Source organism: Argentina silus (assembly GCF_951799395.1).
Source record: "Argentina silus genome assembly, chromosome: X".
Taxonomy (NCBI): Eukaryota; Metazoa; Chordata; class Actinopteri; order Argentiniformes; family Argentinidae; genus Argentina; species Argentina silus.
The window spans coordinates 19927481-19947453 of record NC_139653.1 but is presented as its reverse complement, the minus strand read 5'-3'; the positions used below and the strand labels follow the sequence as shown (position 1 = coordinate 19947453).

The 19973-nt window shown below is 42.9% G+C and overlaps 1 protein-coding gene across 1 annotated transcript in view; it reads left to right on the top strand.

Annotated features, from left to right (window-relative positions):
- ptk7b (protein tyrosine kinase 7b) overlaps positions 1–19973 on the top strand; it is an 81758-nt gene that overhangs the window by 56561 nt on the left and 5224 nt on the right. Inside the window, exons 3-13 of the mRNA XM_083696142.1 lie at positions 2781–2883; positions 3011–3195; positions 4950–5097; positions 7503–7633; positions 9085–9351; positions 9571–9707; positions 9825–9960; positions 18211–18330; positions 18527–18676; positions 18988–19132; positions 19334–19461. Of these exons, the coding sequence (XP_083552268.1) occupies positions 2781–2883; positions 3011–3195; positions 4950–5097; positions 7503–7633; positions 9085–9351; positions 9571–9707; positions 9825–9960; positions 18211–18330; positions 18527–18676; positions 18988–19132; positions 19334–19461 (1650 nt within the window). The remainder of the gene's footprint in view (positions 1–2780; positions 2884–3010; positions 3196–4949; positions 5098–7502; positions 7634–9084; positions 9352–9570; positions 9708–9824; positions 9961–18210; positions 18331–18526; positions 18677–18987; positions 19133–19333; positions 19462–19973) is intronic.

Below are 19973 nucleotides of genomic sequence, written 5' to 3'. Positions count from 1 at the left end.
AGCACAGAAACCACTCACCATGGCAACAGATCAGCTCATTGAGTGTAACACGCACACACATTGGTCCTTTGGCTCAATGAGGCATGAATAGCCCTAAGCTTCTGTCCTAACAATGTCCTCATATTCATCTCTGTTATTAGCACTGTGTTGATGGGCCCTACACTTTGCCACTTTGAGTTTTAATATTACCTTGCTTCCTGATTATGAGTTTGTGCTGCCAGGTTTTCCGCTGCGCTCTTTCACCATACAGTACATGTCTGATCATCATTTCCAACACGGAGGAGAAAGGTTGGGGTTTGAAAATATTTTAAAATGTAGATGTATTCTGTGAGGTGGAGAGTGTGCTGTCATGTAGTTGTTTACATTGTGTAAGGCAAACTGAAAAGGCGTGATGGTCAGCCGTATACAGACGAACCTCTATGGAGATCTCTGTTCTGTTTCTTACTTTCTCTTGCCTCTGCTCTGCCTTTGTGACTCACTGTTTCCTCTTACGTAAAGGTTTGCCTCATCCCTCCGTCTCAGCACCACTAATGACAGGTCTGCCTCTGACTGGCCACAGGTCAGAGTGAGGGGGCTTTGTCTCACCTAATCACAAATGCACAGGCCTTGACAGCCGTAGCCAATCAGCATCTCCTGCTCCAGTGTCAAATGCAATTCGGAAGCATACACGCGTGCGCACACACACGCACACACACACAATGCTCTGTCAGTGCTACAGCCTAATGAGCACTACAAGAACGAAATTGTGGTTGAATTATTGGGGGGGGACCATATTTGACAGGGGGTCCAGGGTTACTCGCCCATGAAAATGTTTACATTTAAAAATGCATTTCCAGCAATTCTACACATTTTGATATAACAATAACATTTGTGAGTTCTTTTCAATTTCGAGGATGTCATGCAATTCAAACATTTTTAAGCAACTACAAATTCAACACAATTTGATATGACAACAATCATTTGTCCAGGAATTATTTTTTACTTTTGAGGATAAGTAATTTCTCCAAATACGTTTCTAGGATTTGCACACATTCGGGGCTCAGCAACAGGGGAATAATATTAGAGTGGAGGGTCCGGTAGCCCGCTCCCAGCAAACTCTGGCCTACTGTATTAGAAAATACGTTATTTTTATTTTACTTTTTGTTCTGTGTTCATCTGGCCACCTGACTAGGCTAGTGGTGTTATTTGGCATCGTGGAGGCTTCTTTAAAACTTTGATTCTCCCAGGAAAATGTGGTCCTTGTAAGCACAATTCATGCAATTCCACATAGTTAGTTCAACAAATGTTTTAAGCACCTGCCAAGCCACAACACTGGAGAGGAGGGGGGAGCTATGCTATGATAGCTATGGCTGGCAGATCAACTGTAGCTTACAGAAACTGTCAGTGTGCTTACCCAACTTTATCCAGTTAGGGTGACTTTAGGCCTAGTTTAACTGCATGATCGACACTCAAGTCACAGAGTAAATTGTTTTAATTTCTCTCTTGGTTCTTGATCCTTTCCTATCCATTATTGTTATTGCAATATTATAGTATTAATATCAATTCTGTCCCGTCCTTATGTGGATGATTATATGTGTTAGGCTATATTAGTTTCAATGTGTTTTAATGGTCCTTTATTATCAAGGAGGAGACACAGATTTGGACTTGGAGGTGGAATATCTGAATATCCCCCTCACGAATTTTGTCTATGGAGCACTGCCTGGCGTATGAGGATGAGCGAGGAGGATGGTGGCCCTCCATCCGTGGAGACAATTTCCCATTATCCCTCAGGGGGCAGGGGGGTGCTGTGAGCCTCTGTAATGAATTATGACAGGCTTTTCTCTAGCGCCCCCTCTGACCTTACAGTGGTGATGCATCCTTCTCCCCCTCTCTCCAGCAGAGCTCATTCCATGCATATTTTATAGACGATAAAAAACATCAGCAGAGATGCAGTCTCACTTTTTAGCCATGGGCCATAGGAGTGGATCGCATTATTTAATCACTGACACACTTACATACATCCACATCCATATGCCAACTCAAGCATAAACCTACACAGCCCAAACAAACATGCACTCTCAGAGTGGATGCACACAATCCACACCCTCATTAAATTCAATGCATGCACTCAAACATGCAAAATCAACAGTTAACATATGTCATTATATAAATAACAATTAGCCTACCTGCTCAATTAGTATCAACATACAGCAGCCTATACAGTCACACAGCACAACAGGAGAGAATACCCATACTCTGTCATTAGACATATCAATTGGCTCTTTTTTTTTTTTTACATTGGTAGAGTTGAGTCAAAGCTGTATGGGAATTTTTGTTACTTGTGTGGCTTCTCTAAAGGTAGTATTTTCTAGACATGTAATTCCCCTGACACACAGAGCCCTAATGTAGAGGCCAGATCAGCCCTCATTTCCATTTTTCACTTTGGCACTTTTAACTGGGAAAGTCAATGTAGTCTTTCCATAAAGAACACTAGCTCCATGAGTTCATGATCAGTAGAATGCTGATGTAGGCTGGTCTGTGGGTCTCTCCCTGCCTGTGCCTGTGCTGTCACATAGATGTGCTTCTTGCTCGTCTGATGTCTGCTCCATCCATTAGCATCAGCCAAAGCCGTGATATTGTGTTCCATGAGGAGAGAGAGGACAGGAATACCACTTAACTAAATGTTTCTACTGTCCCTCTCTTCCTCCCTCCCTCCCTCCCTCTCTCTTCCTTGCTCCCCCTTTCCGTCCCTCCATCTCTCTTTTGCTCTCGCTCCTGCTCTCGCTCCTCTCCCTCAACAGGGTTAGAGAGTGGGGGTGTAACCCTGAAGGAGCCAGCCTCGGAGGCGGAGATTGAGAGCTCTGCACCAGTGATATTGCGCTGCCACATTGACGGACACCCACGGTGAGACCCTCTTCCTACCATCACCTTGAGTTCAGAGTGCAGGCTTCACTGTACTGACAAATTGCTCAGCACCTCATGACCTTTCTCATGCCCTCTCCCCCTCCATCCACCCCTCCTCTCCCCACAGCCCCACATGCCAGTGGTTCAGAGACGGCGTGAAGCTGACAGAGAAGAGCCACCAGATCAACAACAAAGAGCGCACCCTCACTTACAAGAGCGCCAGCCCAGATGACAACGGCCTGTTCTACTGCTGCGCCAAGAACGCTGCTGGACACGTATGCAGCAACAGCAACTTCACCCTCAATATCATAGGTGTGTGTTGTGTTTTTAAATGTCAGTGTACTTTTATGTGTGTGTGTGTGTGTGTGTGTGTTTGGTCAGTGTGTGTGTGTGTGAGTCTGTGTGTGGGCTTCCTCAAACTCCAATGGTCTGCCTCAAACCCATCATTTTCCCTTTGTTTACTTCACACTGTGGTTCTGAATGTTAAACCAGTGGCATTTTGGCCTCAATAGTGAGTTGCCTTTTTCTCGTTCCTACCTTCAAAAGAGCCACACTTAATGTAATTTGACTTTTCTGTTGATCCAGGTAACAGTGTGAAATTGATAGATCACAACAGAGAGGCTTTGTTCTGCATTGCCGGAGGTTGGCCCATATTTTCAACTTTTCATAAATATTTCCACACCTACCGTGGTTTGTTTAGTCACCCGATAGACCTGTTAGATGTGAGGCCTGGCAGAATGAGATTGTGCTGCAGTATGGACCATTACTGTGGAGAGGGAGCCTCTAATGTGATTACCAGGGACTATGTAGAGTAAGTACCCACCTCAGCAGCCACCCACGCTCTAACGTTCTAACACACATGAGATTCATGATGTTGTCAGTGGATGCAGAATTTCACGAGTCTACATTTGTGTTGTGATTTCTATATGTATGCTTTTACTGTGTAATTTAATGTGTAAGTTATTCTTGAAAATGTCCCTGTTGGCGGGTTGTGTGTGCCTGTGCCCCTAAGCTCACTACACAGAAGTCTGCAATACATCTGTGAGAGAAACCTGATGCCTTCCTTCCTCTCCAATTAGCCATCTGTACTGCAACCACACACGCACACACGATTAGCACCTGGATGGATGAAAAAATAGAAAGGATAAAGGAGAGTTTCCACCCTCTGCACTTCCATAGTTCTTCAACTTGAGGACTGGCTGACAGCTTTGGACAGGTTTTGAATGCTTTGTCAATGGTCCCTAAGTAAGGCCTCCCTACAGTGTGGGAGGCCCAGGTGTTTGCTCTCGACCCGGGTAGCATTCCGCTCTCACTGTACTCTGTCTGGAAGACTGGCTCTCAAACCTCCCATGGCTGTGTAATGTGAAGAGCCTAATGGATAGGCTTGGATTTAGGGGTATTAAACATGCATCAAATTTCCAAATCAGCTTTTAAAGTGCTGCAGTTCTCATCAGAGTTGATCCTAGTGTTTGTGACTCAAGCTTTAGCTTGGTATTAGGGGTATAAAAATGTCCCAAATCACTGTGCCAGATCAAGTGGTGATTACTCGTCTCCTCTGATCGTTGTGCCTTTCTACCACCTCCGGCCGCACCAGGCATCAGCCCAAAGCTAGCAGGGCCTGTGTAGAGGCAGGGTATGACTGGCAGACAGACAGGGCTTGATGGTTGAGGAGGAGAGAGGATTACCTGTCAGGGCCCAGTCGAAGAGAGGGAGAGGAGAGAGAAGGTGCTCTGTCAGGGTCTGGCTGATGGTCAGGATAAGCCCTGGACCTCCTTGTGGAATGTGCTCACTGACCTCATTAAGTCTCCCAGGAGCTGAGAGGTGTTGACACTCTGTTCCACCTGAAGGCCGCCTCGCACTGCTGTTAGTGACTTTTAATAAAGCACCAGGCTTTATTAAAAGTCACTGTGTGTGTGTGTGTGTGTGTGTGTGTGTGTGTGTGTGTGTGTGTGTGTGTGTGTGTGTGTGTGTGTGTTTATCACCACAGATGTAGTGATATGTGGCCTGATTGCCTGATGCCCACAGATGGTAGGTGTATGATTGATGTGTCCCCTCTGTGCTGTCAGATAAGAGCTTTCCCCGACCAGTGGTCACTCCCGAGGATCAGGTGGTCTTGAAGAATGAGGAAGCTGTCTTCCATTGCCAGTTCACTGCTGTGCCCATGCCCACTTTGGAGTGGTATCACGACAATGAGCTCCTTACCAACAAGTCCCGGTAAGCCCAAATTCTTGGGTGCTGTTTTCATCTCCCTCCTCATACCTCCTTACTTTCTACCTTTCATACCTCCTACTTCATCCTCTGCCTCCCACTCCCTCTCCTCCTCCACTCCACACCCCACTCCTCTCTCTCTTTTACTCACTCCTCGTTCTCTTAGTTGTTTGAGTACATCTGTCCTCCTCTGTGTGGCTTATGTGTAATTGCAGTTATTTTAGACCCAGTGAGGTGGAACCCCTGTGTTGGCATCTCAGCTCTTTGTTTGCTATTACAGCTTAGATGAATTGGAGGGGTAATGTTGAATTGGAGGGGTAATGATGAATTGGAGGGGTAATGTTGCGCACTAAGGAATGTTATTTCTAGAATGGTGTGTTAGTAATGTGGTTACACAGTGTACATAACTTCAAGGCAGGCAGCCTCCTCCACTGGTCCACCCCACTGAGTGTGAGGCCACAAGGCCCTTGGGCTACAATCAGGTGAACTTGTAAGCAATGGTCTGAAGCAAATGAACATCCACCTCTCCTACCGTACTGTCATACACTGTCAGCTCAGCAGCCTATTCTATAGGGAGATTAAGTCATTGGTTTTCTATAGCAAACTGATTAAAGGAATATATTCTATTCATTGAATGCGGAGGAGAAAAACATCAATAGCTACTCAGTTGTGTAATGAGCTTGTCAGAACAGAACTACAGGTTACCCTGTAGGTGCTGACTGAGCTCAATCAAGTTTATTTGTATAGCACTTTTTACATAGACAAATGTCACAAAGTGCTTCACAACAAAAATAATACTAAACAATATAAACAATAAATACAATACAAATAATATGATCTAACACCAAATCATAGACCCCCAAAAGTAAGCCAAGGAATAAACTCCCCCAGAGAAAGAAACCTTGAGAGGAACCAGACTCCAGAGGGACCCATCCTCCTCTGGCTGATCAGGTGCTGAACAGTAAACTAATGGGGAATGTGGAATGTGGTGCAAGAGTTCAGGGGTCCATAGTGCAGGGCAGCTTTCTGGTGAGACCCGGGTGGGGCAGCGAGGACCAGGATATAGGGTGGAGTAGACTCAGCCTGGACGAATTCAGGGACTGGAGTCTAGTTTTGAGGGGCTCAGATCCAGATAAGCACAAAGAAATCACAAGATTAGAGGCTGTTCGCAAACTGAAAAACGTATGCATTAAACAGGGGGAGAGAATCAGCATCAAGCAGGTAGACAATATAACTTGACTGCTTAATTATGTTTGTATATTCTTTAATGTGAAATGGACAGGAATAAAGTGTCAATATTTGAGGCTGAAGTAGAGCAGACTAAGTGTTTATCTGTGTTTATTGATCCAAGCTGGTGTAATACCTGGGGATCCCTTTTCTCTGCAGGGGCTTGACTGCTGGCCTCATACCTGTATTGTGGAGACAGCTCAAGGGGATTATATGTAAATATTTGGTATTAATGTAATTCATATGCTTTGAACCGAGAGGGCATACAGCATCTCTCTGGATTTCCAAGGTTGTTTTTGGACTTTGGATGGAAATAAAAAAATACATTGCCTCATGGGTGAAAAATAGCTCTCAGGCACAGATGCACAAAAATTCTAACAGGCTCAAAGTTTCCCCTGGAAAGCGTCTGTGTAGAGATGGTGTGTTCTCAGACAGAACCGATGTCTCCATCTCATTATGCTCACTGGCTATTTAAGTCTTTGTCTCCTCTGAGCTGCCTTTCCCCTCATTATGTTCACCCATCTAAAAATAAACTCCAAAGCTCTTTTTCCCTCCTATTAGTGAATAAAGCCAGAATATCAGAAAGTGGCAATACCAGAGAAGCAATAAGGCATTCAATCTAGAGTACCTGGATTGGAAGATTACTTTTTTTAAGTAGGAATCCACAAGTTTAAAAAATAATCCATGAGCTGTCTATGGCACTTTGCTTACTAATGATGTGTCTAGCACATTTCACTTATTGGCAGCGTGTTCACCGAAACATAATGAACATGTCATGTTCCCATGATCTGATCATTTGACCTGTCAGTTGTGGGCCAGTTTCTAAGGGATTCTCTGTGTGTAGCTGTCATTCTCTGAGCTGACTAAAGGTCAGACAGTAATTATCCCTTATCTTCTCCATCACAGACACTGATACTCCCCTCTCTCTACTAGGGGCCAGGGACGGGGCATGTCTCATGGGCCCAGTAGTAGAATAAATGTACACTTACATGCCTGAAGCTGAGAGCATACTTAAAATTCACATTGCTTTGCATAGCCAAAGCCCTTCTACCAAGCTAATTTAATGTTTGACAAATTGTGGGTCTGTGTTTTATATGCTTTGAGATTATGACTGTGAGTGAGATCAATGCTAAAGAGAGTGCTGGTGTTTCACCTGTTCCCCCCCCCCCCCCCCCCCCCCACAGTGTGGTCATATACACCAACGGCTCCCTGCTCATTACGCAGGTGAAGCACAGAAACACAGGTGTCTACAGATGTGTGGGCCGTGGACCTCGGGGCCCTGATGTCACCCTGAAGGCCTCGCTTCTCATAGCAGGTTTGCCTTCACACACCCACACACAAGAATGTTTATTAACACTGTTCTACACATTGCTACTAAGTTGGGAGGTAACACACCTGGGTTTGATCGAATGGCAGTTTCAGCCCCTCCCCTCTCCCTCTGTCTCTCCATCTCTCTCTCTCTCTGTCGGTCGGTCTCTCTCTCTCTCTCTCTCTCTCTCTCTCTCTCACTCACTCACTCACTCACTCATTCACTTAGGGGCAGATATATCCTGTGATAATCTCATTCTCTTATTGACATCCGCCCCAGCTGTATCCTCCACAGAGACCAGACCAGTGTGCCATTTCCTGCACTCCCCCTTTTTCTCTCCTCCTTGAGGAGCTGTTTCCTCCCCTGCTCCCTCTATCCAGCTGTTAGACAAGCTGTTCGCCTCAACAGATTCATTCTGGGAACATTGATGAATGTCCAGTGGAATTTTATAATTATGTAAAATTACGTGCCACTGAAGATTACTCTATTACATAGCTCACCAGCAATGATACCTATTGCAACGGTTGCATTTCCCTAGTCACATTCCTAGTCTCTAGTGTCACTGTAGCCCCCAGGGCTGGGCCCCATGCATCTGCAGTCTTTACCCAGTGAACCACAGCTCCATTTAAATACATTAATTCACCTAATCTGTTGCTAATCCCCGAAAGCATAAAATGAGATTGTGTCACACTAGGTTTTAGCATTTAAGTTTAAACAGTTTGTGGGCTGTTTTCAACCCCACCCCACCGGCATACTCCAACTCTCTTTTATCTGGAGGTGTGTGTGTGTGTGTGTGTGTGTGTGTGTGTGTGTGTGTGTGTGTGTGTGTGTGTGTGTGTGTGTGTGTGTGTGTGTGTGTGTGTGTGTGTGTGTGTGTGTGTGTGTGTGTGTGTGTGTGTGTGTGTGTGTGTGTGTGTGTGTGTGTGTGTGTGTGTGTGTGTGTGTGTGTGTGGAGGTGCTATTTTGGAGGTGCACAGAGCCCTACTGTAGCACACAGTAGTGAGAGAGAGGCAGTCTTGTGAGTCTTATGTACTGCTCCTGATCACATCCACTTACTGTATATCTCTGTCAGCTTTGATATAACTCACCCCACACATGGCTAGGAGCCATTCCCAAGGCTTTACAGAGCAACCTATACAGTCAGACATACTTCTGTACGTTCACTTCTCTAATTACTGGTCACTTGCTACACATCAGTAGCCATTTTTAACAACAGAGGAAGAACCTAATCTGTGTAGATCATTTGAACTGCAGACTGAGGCCAAGTATGCTAATGAGTCCTCTGGAAATTTAATTCCAAAAAACGCTTTATTGGCTGGGAACACATTTTGATGATTATCTCCAGGGCCTACTATAAATGAAAATACATTTAAAGCATTAACATTCCTAACACTTGCTCTATCTCTCTCTATATATATCTCCCTCTTCATCTCTCTCCATCTCTATTCCTATTACAGAGATTGAGGAGATGGTGCCTCGGCTGTCCCGGGTGTTTAAGGCTGACACCATGCAGCGCATGTCGTGTCGACCTCCACAGGGGCAGCCCCAGCCCGAGGTGTGGTGGGAGCAGGGTGGGGTGCGTGTCCCCACGGATGGCAGGGTGTACCAAGAGGGCCTGGACATCGTCTTCAGCCCCACCGAGGAGGGGGACTCAGGCTCCTACACCTGTGTGGCCCAGAACAAGGCAGGCAGGAGGACCCAGGAGGTGACCTTCACTGTGGCCAGTGAGTGAGACCACCATCTCCTTTTGTTGTGGCAGGACCACACTGTTCCCAGGTCCAGTTAGTTTGGCTGATTTGATTGAATCATGAGGTTGAGATACTAACTGGCTTGAACTAATTTACTGTAATAGTGTACTCATAATGTCTGTGTGTGTGTGTGTGTGTGTGTGTGTGTGTGTGTGTGTGTGTGTGTGTGTGTGTGTGTGTGTGTGTGTGGTTCAGCTGCCCCAGTGTGGGTGACCCAGCCCCAGGACAGCTACCTGGAGGAGGGCATACCAGGCTTTCTCCACTGCCACGCTCAGGCTACTCCTGAGCCTGAGGTCATCTGGGCCCGCAATAACATCATCATCACTCCAGAGGTCAGCACAGTTCTCTCTTTCTCTCTCACAAACATACACACACTTTCACTGTCTATACTACTCCCCCTCCTTACTACTACTCCTTCATCTTATCTTTCTCCCTCTAACCTCCCTCAGGACTCACGCTTTAAACTGTTCCCCAATGGTACACTGCGGATCAACAGTGTGGAGGTGTATGATGGCCAGGTGTATGGCTGTGAGACCAGGACAGAGGGAGGCAGGCTCTTTGGACAAGCCAGGGTCTACGTATTGGGTGAGTGTGTGCATGTGCGTGTGTGTGTGTGAGAGAGAGAAAAGCAGGGGTATCAGCACAGGAGCTCCAATATTCCTGTGGTCCACATCTTATCACTCAGTGTAACCCCACAGCTAGTTCTGCTGTTATAGAGCTGTGATGATGGATTGTCTGATTCGTGACTTGCTTTGACTACCTTGTCTTTGTTTATGTGATCTAACGTCTTCTTGTCTTTCTTCATCCAACCATGCACGTGTGCCTGTGTCTACATCTTCTTAAATGTGTCTGAACATGCTGTGAACAAGCTATATGTGTACTGTACTATATCTGTATTCTTCTGGGCAATGTCAAGTCACTGGAAAATAAGGTGGACGGACTCAGAGGGAGGCTGGGAGGAATGTCCTGGCTTTCACTAAAACCTGGCTTGACCCATCGATACACGACTCAGCCATTCAACCAAACCAAGGGTTTCTCCTTGTACTGGTTTGGACTAAAGCAATGACTGTAAAAGAATGGACGCATTGAACCAGAGGACCGCGCCTCAGCTCTCAGCCACAGTGATGCCAGCCACAGAGCAATACAGACACAGTGATGCCAGCCACAGAGCAATACAGCCACAGTGATGCCAGCCTCAGAGCAATACAGCCACAGTGATGCCAGCCTCAGAGCAATACAGACACAGTGATGCCAGCCACAGAGCAATACAGACACAGCACATTATTCAGATGATAAAACAACACCCGCTGTATAAGTCACTTTTCTTTAACCAAGGCTAAAGTACATATAGATACTATATTCTTATTCTTAAGTAACTTCAGTAACCTTAATGGGTAGCCTACATTATAATTGTTGATCGTATTTATTTTGTTCTGATGTTTCATTATTTCCCTATTAGGATACCCATGGTGTAATTTATTCAGATTCTGTGCAAATCCTTTTTCTATTATTTATGAGAAGCTCCTAATCTGCCTAACAGTTCAAAATATAGCAAGCGAATAGATTCAATATGGCCACGTATTTCATGTTATTTCATCATCAGCCAGCAAAAATTGTCAATGTCATCTAGCCTACATCTGATTTTATTATCAACATAGCCTAATTATAAAATATATGGTAATGTAAGAAACTCAAGTACTGCATTCGAAGTTGACTCAATTTGGAAAGATTTGAGAAATTAATTAACAGTTTGATCCAAAGCATGGTCAAAGTTTTTGAATGGTCAAAAAGCCTTACCATTAGCCACAATGTGTACAGTGATAATCCATTTGATATCATCATCCTAAGTAAATAAGCATCCCACAGAAAACATTTTTAAATAGCCAAATAGGCCTTCAACAATATCGTGTCAATCGTGGCTGGATGATATTAAAATCTCAACTCATCATGTCCTCTCATAACAGTGCCCTCAGTTCTATCAAACCTTGTTATGAAAAGATATAACATTTATAATTTTTCTGTTCTGTGATGTCTAAAATAGAATTGCTCAAATAACATGTTTCCAAGTAAAATAAACTTTTGCTACAGAATGCCTTGTTATAAATCGACTCCTGTAGCCTAATGATTTTATATTTATTTATTTGATAAAGCAACAGCTAGGCCTATAGGTGCTCATTAGTTTGATCCAATGTCAATCATGAGAGAACGGTAATATAACATTGTAAGTAGCATAAATATATGGAAGCTTTGCCTATACCCATATCTCCAAATAGCCTACTATACAGCGATAAGTGTTTGATCGATCCAATGCATTGATTGTGAAAGAACGGTAGAAGTTGGGCTACATCGTTGCATAAATATCCTATGAAGCCTTATACCCTACCTTCAGATGTGTACGGGTGATAATCCACTATCATCATGCAAAGTAATGCAAAGTAATCCACAGTTTAATGGTTCACATATCCTTGATTTTGCCAATGGCCTCAAGCAAGGCCTTAAATAGCATCTATCAACCATCGATTGACAAGATTATCAGTCGATGTCCGCTCATAAAAATGTCTCTCAGTTTTAAACCTGGTTATTAATCTGATCGAAAAGCCTATCACTTTCACTCTGAAACTGTCCTATGCAGTCATTATAAACATTAGTTTCTAATAAAGTTGCGACAACTTCTATTGCAAAGTTGTAATTTTAGAACATCGTGACATCAAATCATTCCTTCGTCATCGCAGAATTTGTATTACTATCTTGCATGATCTTGAAGTAGCAAGTTAGAATCATTGTTGAGAACATATACAACTAGAAAGATAAGTTCCAGAAGAAACTTTGTGGGCTTGCAAAGTCTTATTTTGGTAGTAGAAAAAAGTTTAAAGATGGTTTGGATGATGGATAGATTTGCTGGGGAGTTGAAAGAAAGTGAAAGTCTTATTTTAGTAGAGGATACAGTTAAAGATAGTTTGATTGATTGGTGGGTTGGATGGATGGATGAATTGATAGATGATAGATACTGTAGAACGATTCATGAGAGTATGATAGATAGATAGATAGATACTGTAGGTAGATAGACAGATGAAGTTAGATAGATGAGGGAAAGACTCAGTCTACACTTTTTAAAATGTAATTGAGTTGTCAATCTTAAAATATGAACAAGGGGATACATTTTGAAATGTCCCTATTGAGAGAAAATGGCCATAGGAATTAATAGGATTTCAGGCAAAATTGAGTACAGTGCAAAAAGTGTAAATGGTATGAAAAAAAGACTGAGTTAGAAAAATGCATGTAAGCAACTCAAGTTAGACCTCTCTGCACATTTTAAAGTTGGAATAGTGTGAATCGCTTAAAAGTTGTAGGAGTAGCATACAGAAAAATAGGAAGAATTGGAATAATAATAATAATAATAATAATAATAATAATAATAATAATAATAATAATAACTAGAAATGAAATTCCAGAAGAAACTTTGTGGCCTTGCAATGTCTTATTTTGGTAGTAGAAAAAAGTTTAAAGATGGTTTGGACGATAGATATATTTGCTGGGTAGCCTTATTATTGTAGCGCGTAAAGTTAAAGATAAATTGATAGATAGGATGAGCCAGGAGTACTTCAGTGGAGAGGGTAGAGAGTTGGTTGGTTAACTGGATGAGAGTTTTTGGGAGTTACAAAAAGCTTAATAGTTTTAAAAGTTTAATGGGTATCAGAAAGCTTTTATCAGGGTTTATGATGATTTTCTGGGTAGTTGAAAGAAAGTGAAACAGGTTGCTTGATTGGATGAACTGAATAGATGAAAGAGAGGATCGATAGATGAGAGGGGAGGAAGAGAAAGATCAAAACAATGAAGAGGTTAATCAGTATGGGTTATACTGAGTGAAGCAGTAGTGACTGTTGAAATGAAGAAAGGATGATGCTAGGTTGTTGAAAGCTTAAATGTATATAAGGTTGGAAAAACAGAATGTTAAATAGTATGTTAGAAGGTAATAGATAGGTAATAGATAGATAGGTCGATAGGATGAGCCTGGGGTAGTTCAGTGGAGTGGGTAGAGGGTTGGTTGGTTGTGTGGTTAAGAGTGGTAGAGTTGGTTGGTTCAGTGGTTGAGAGTGGTTTCAGTGAGGTAGAACTGGTAGCCAAGATTAGATTAGATTAGATTCAACTTTATTGTCATTGTGCAGAGTACAAGTACAGAGACAATGAAATGCAGTTAGCGTCTAACCAGAAGTGCAAAAAAGCAGAAAAGTGCAGTGTGAACAGTATATACAGGTAGTGCAGTATATGAGCAGTATAGTAGTGCAGTATAGTATAAGTAGTGCAGTATATGAATTAGCAGTAGCATTATAGCAGAATAAATAGGATGCAGTATGAACAGTATAGCAGCATATGAGCTGTATAGGCAATGCAGTCTAGCAGTATATATGTATTAACAGTAACATTAGGGTAATAGCAGAATAAATATGGAATACAGTATAAACAGGTATGTACAGATATGTGCAGTGTATTAACAGTAGTATTAAAGAAAATATAGGGATATGTGCATTATGAGGGGGTTGGTAGGTTGTCACCTAGGTGCAGAGTTCGAGTTCAGTAGGGTGACAGCCGCAGGGAAGAAGTTACCTCTGAACCTGCTGGTTCGGGTGCGGAGAGACCTGTAGCGCCTCCCGGAGGGGAGTGGGGTGAACAGTCTTTGGTTGGGGTGAGAAATGTCCTTGGCGATGCTGCGTGCCTTACGCAAGCATCGTTTGCCCTGGACAGCCTCAATGGAGGGGAGTGAGGAACCGGTGATGCGTTGGGCAGTTTTCACCACCCTCTGCAGTGCTTTCCGGTCAGATGCCGAGCAGTTGCCATACCATACTGTGAGACAGTTGGTGAGGATGCTCTCGATGGTGCAGTGGTAGAAGTTCACCAGGATCTGAGGAGACAGATGGAGAGTGCATTGTTGTGTAATCATTCTAAGAATGTTTTCTGCAGGTCTCCTGTTGTTTTTATTCATGAGTTGTGAAATTTCCATAGCAGTTGCAGTAACAATGGGGCTCTCAGAATGTTGGCCTAAATCAATATTCCACCATGTTAAAATATAGGACTTTTTGAGTTACAAAAAGCTGAATAGTGTAAAAAGTAGAATGGGTTTGAAAAATAGAAATGTAAGCAACCAAAGTTAGACCTCTGCACATTTTAAAGTTTGATTGGTGTGAATAGCTTAAAAGCTGTAGGAGGAGTAGCATACCGAAAAACCGGAAGAATTGGGATAATAATAATAATAATAATAAGTATGTGCAATAATAATGGCGGCAGGTAGCCTGGAGGTTAGAGAGGTTCAATCCTCGCTCCAGGAGGGAGTCGGATGTGAGCTGGTGACTGGAGGGCATTATATCCAGGTGCCTACCACTGCCGGCGCGTGTGTGTTGTCTCGGGGGGGTGCAAAAATTACAACATTCCAACAATTGATGAGAATTGATTGCATGGCCAATAAACAATCTTTGTCTTTGTCTTTGTCTAATAGTTGGACTTGCTGAAGCAAGCCCACTAATAAGTATGAGCAATTAGAATAGTTGCACTTGCTGAAGCAAGCCCACTAATAAGAATATGTATGAGCAATAACAATAGTTGGACTTGGGGTTGCTGAAGCAATCACACTAATAATTCCTATACTTCACAGAGAATCTAATATAATGCTAGTTGCACTGTTGCAGCTGTCTATCCATTTTCTCTGCGTGTGCCCTGGCCTTCCTTCTACAGTCATTGGCCCTGGCTGGCTGGTGTAGGCGCTATCATACGACGTCAGCACTTTATAGAAGTAAGAGAAATGCTTCTATCGTCCGATCTGGGATATAAAAGAAATTACTATGGCCAAGGCATGAATTTGTATATTTGAAAGTAATTGTAGAACATCAACCACGCTGGAATCAACCTCATTTGGCCAGGAACAATACCGACTATGCCATTGGAATACGCTATGAAAACTGCAGTATGTAAACAAAACTGGAGACAGGCATCATCATTTGATTGTTAGCAAAAGAGAGTCAGCACAGTAGCAAATTGACAGTGAATGACTCAATTCACCTTACCTGCAAGCTTAGTAAACCTTGGGCCTAATGAGAACATATACAGCTCGTTAGTAATCGCATATATTTACTTTTGCTATCAATCATACTGTAACAGTGACATCTGTCTCTAATTATGTTTACATTGTGCATTTTGTGACACAGACTTTCATGGCATGTTACACTGGCAATTATCTTTTTTGGTAAAACTACAACTGAGAACTACAACGGTACCATGAGTGGCCACTAGGTTTTGCAGCGTGCCCGCCAAACGGACAGTTGATCCCCTGGACAGAAGACTCGGGGAAGAACAGAGGGGGAGGGATAACTCCTGGTGCTCTGATGTAAATTCTCTCGACTTCTTGTTCATCCGACCTCAAACATCTGATGATCAAATGCCAATCCTTTTACCTCCCAAGGGAGTTTTAACCCGTGATCATTATAGCTGTGTACATTTCACCCCATCAGCATATTTAATTTTCAGTTCCATCAGCATATTCGTTGCCTAATATGGGCCATGAACACACTCCCGAAATCCATCCGAGCCGAAGCCAACAACACCGAGCCTGCTACAAGGGCCCCCAAGGCTCTTGATGACTGTGTGCTTTCGATCTCTGTGGCTGACCTACAAGTTCAATGGTTATATACAGTGCCCTGGGACAATAAAGCATTTTCCTTATTTTTGCTCTACACTCCAAAAGTTTGGATTTGAAATCAAACAATTACTGTGAGAAAAAAAAAGGTGATGGGACAGATTTATGAAATGTCCAAATTGAGCACTCATGCTTAATATTTGATCAACAATACTTTGCATACAATAACTGCCTGAAGTCTGTGACCCATTGACCCTACAAGCTGCTGGGTGTTAATTTTAAGACTGACTTGGCCAGTCAATATAGTTGCTATGGCAGAATGTTTTGGGTAATTTGTCTTATTGTATGATCAAGCGCAGGCATTTGCATGTACTTGAGCAGTCACAATGTTTCTGTACACTTTAGAATACATTATGCTGCTGCCATCAGTAGTTACATCATCAATTAAGACAAGTTAGCCAGTTCTAGTGGCAGCTATTCATGCCCTAACATTAATATCTTCTCCACCATGTTTCACAGATTGAGGTACTGTAAATCTTGGGCAGACTCTTTTTTTCCCCAAACTTTCCTCTTGCAATCACTGTCACATGATAATAATCATCATATCTGTCCACATTACCTTTTCCCACACCTCTGCAGGCCTTTTAAATACTTTTTAGCAAACTGAAAGGGACCATCCTTTTTGAGGATAACTAGTGGTTTGCACCTTGCAGTGAAGCCTCTGTAGTTCAGCTGGCCTTGGTGAAAGTCTGTTGCTAGCTAGCTACTCTGACTGACATTCATCACATTGAGTACCAGTCCCATTTATTTAGGAGGACTGTGTTTGCTTTTTTGAGCTAAGCTCTGGTCGGAGTTTCATCCAGTGTCACTGTGGGCCTCTGGTGCATGTGAACACTGAACCATGGAGTGCTTCTGCATCACTTGTGCGGCTAGCAACACTGTCGCAAGCACTCTGTAATTCATACTTTTGCGTCACCTACGCAACAAAGCTAGCTAGCTAGTAAACAAAGACTGCCTTAATTTACCTCAGGATAATTTGTCTCGGTCTCCCTGTGCTTTATGAATACTTCCAGCCCGGAGAGCATTTCCCAGCCGCAGCTCCACTTTTCTTTGTTTTCTCCAGCTTGCTTTTCATTTGCACAAACCCGAATCTTCTTCTACTACTGAACTACTTCAGCTTCGCCTCCATTCACAAACCAACCAGTCAATGATGTACAACATCTACATGGCCGGTCACTCATTGAGAAATAGAGAGAGGTGCGTGACATCCTGTGCAACCTCCTCTGCAACAGTTGCGCGACCTTTGCAAATCTACGCAGACCCCTGGTTGCGTTGTTGTCGATGAAGCATGAATCGGCCTTGAGGGGGAGACAGTTTTGGGCCTCTCTGGACCGCCTCGGTCACACACAGGGAAAATGCAATGCATGGATTTCGCTCAAGCCAGGATTCCGAAGCTCTGGTTCTGTTACGGTGTGTGTCCTTTTTTATTAGTTTATTTAATTAATTATTTAAAGGGGTTTGTGATACCCTGGTACCAGGTATAGCCTAGTTATTTAATATTATTTAAAAAAAAATATATTTTTGTGATTGATTGAAAAGTACTTTTTTTTTTTTTTTTACTGTGATTTGTTAATTTTGGTAATAATAATATGTTATGATATCTTTGACTTGTTTTAATAATTATGAAGAACCTTATATTTGTTTCATCAATCTTACATAGTTAAGGTGTTTTTCATGATACATTTTACACAGAGTAATGCAAATCTATGTTTTTAGTATAAGATAATTTACCTAACTGGAGGAATCGGCAGTGAATATATTGAAATAGAATTAAAATCTAATTGTATAATCTGAGGACAGTCCTACACCATTTCATACACAAACATGCTACATTTAGAAGAGAGAACTCAGGTCTTATCTCTCTCTGAAAAGCTACTAGAGCACCATTTAATAAAGCATCTGAGAAGTGTGGTTATACACTTTATTGCTTATTGTGTTGTTCTTGTGTTTTTATTGGTTCATCCTGATAATTGTACTGTTGAGAGGAAGCTTGCAAAGTAAGCATTTCATTGTACAATTTCCATCCTGTATCCTGTGCATAATCAATAAACTTTGACTTGACTTGACTGTGAGTCACAAAACATGGGTTGATGGTACTTCCACATACAGTAGCTGTGTGTCTAATATAGTTTTTGACTTTTGTGCTCTAGAGAAGCTGAAGTTCACCCCCAAACCCCAACAAGGCCAGTGTCTGGAGCTGGACAAAGAGGTCAACATCCAATGCTCTGCCACGGGCCGAGAGAGCCCCACCATCCACTGGACCAAAGCAGGTGGGTGCTGAAGCTTCGCTCTACTACACTGAAATACAGTACAATAAGAAAATCACAACCTTATTGTTTACTTATTTATTTTGTTTACATAAGGTAATAAGGACACACCTTGATAAGAATACTGTATATGATTCATAGATAGAGAAGAAACAGCAACTTCCTTAGCCCCTCTCTGACCCTCTGTCGCCCCCTCCAGATGGAGGAGAGATCCCTCCTCATGTAGAGCAGAAAAACGGTCAGCTCCATTTCACCAAAGTGACTCGCAGTGACGCAGGCAACTACACCTGCATCGCCTCGAACAGCCTGCAGGGGGAGATCAGAGCTGTGGTTTCCCTCACTGTGGCAGGTAGGCTACCTGAGCCAATGTTCACTGTATCCTGTGATTGTGTGAACAGTTTCTGGCAACACTATTTTCCACTGATTAATATCTGACATATTGGGCAAAACTCCAGTTCAACCAATGAACCCTTCCAGCTATGGGATTTTGATGGGGGGGTGGGGTGGGGAGCTGTGAGCTTTGAGCTTTGAAGCCATGTTACAACATTCACCAAGCAGATTATAGTTAAAACATTAAGCCAACCAAAACTGTGGTCCAGTGATCCTCATTATCATCATGGCAATTCAATTGTGTGTGTGTGCGTGTGCGTGTGCGTGTAGTGTATATCCGCTTCAAGCTGGAGCCAGAGAACACCACAGTGTACCAGGGCCACACAGCCATCCTACACTGCCAGGCTACAGGAGACCCAGAGCCCCACATCCAGTGGATGGTCAAGGACAAGGTGCTGGATACCAACAAGAAAAGGTATAGTATGGCTTCACACAAAGTCTTTGAGAGCAAATATCTAAAAAAAATATTGAAAAATCTTATATACTATTTATATTACAGACAGTTTAATAGAAACTGGGGGAAAAAAACTGGGGGAGAAAAAGAGCTCCTTAATGTGGAGCATGCATTTGAATCGATCCAAAGCAATGAGGGAGGATCTTTTGCCTTTTCTCTTAGGTTCCAGAAGATGCCCAATGGCTCCCTAGTGATAACTGATGTCACTACAGATGACACTGGCAAGTACACCTGTGTGGCCGGAAACAGCTGCAGCATCAGTGACAGCGTGGCACAGCTCTATGTAGTGGGTGAGTCTGCAGCACACACACACACACACACACACACACACACACACACACACACATACACACACACACACACACACATCACGAGGACTGGATGAGGAATGTAATTAAACACTCAGCCACAGCTCACCATCCTAATAATCATGTCTACATCTGTGACGCCAGGAGCCTCAGGGAGGTGACAGGGACTAGACAGACTAGATGTAATAAAGTGTTTCACTCACTGTGGCTCCTTATGCTGTGATTACAGCTGAAAATAGTTCTCACCCGGGATAATAAGGATCCTTTATTATCCAAACTTTTGTGTGTGAAGTCAAAGGGAGCACACAGTTTAGTCCTCTGAAGTAGTTCATCTTATGAGAGGATTAATGTGGTGTTTGTTCCAGTTGGCTCTGAATAGAATAGATGAGAACAGATGTGTCAAATCGTTGTTTGTTTTATGGACCAAAAGGACTGTTCACACAGCCATATACTTAAGTTGTGGGTTCCTCATTGATTGAAAAAGCAAGTCATTT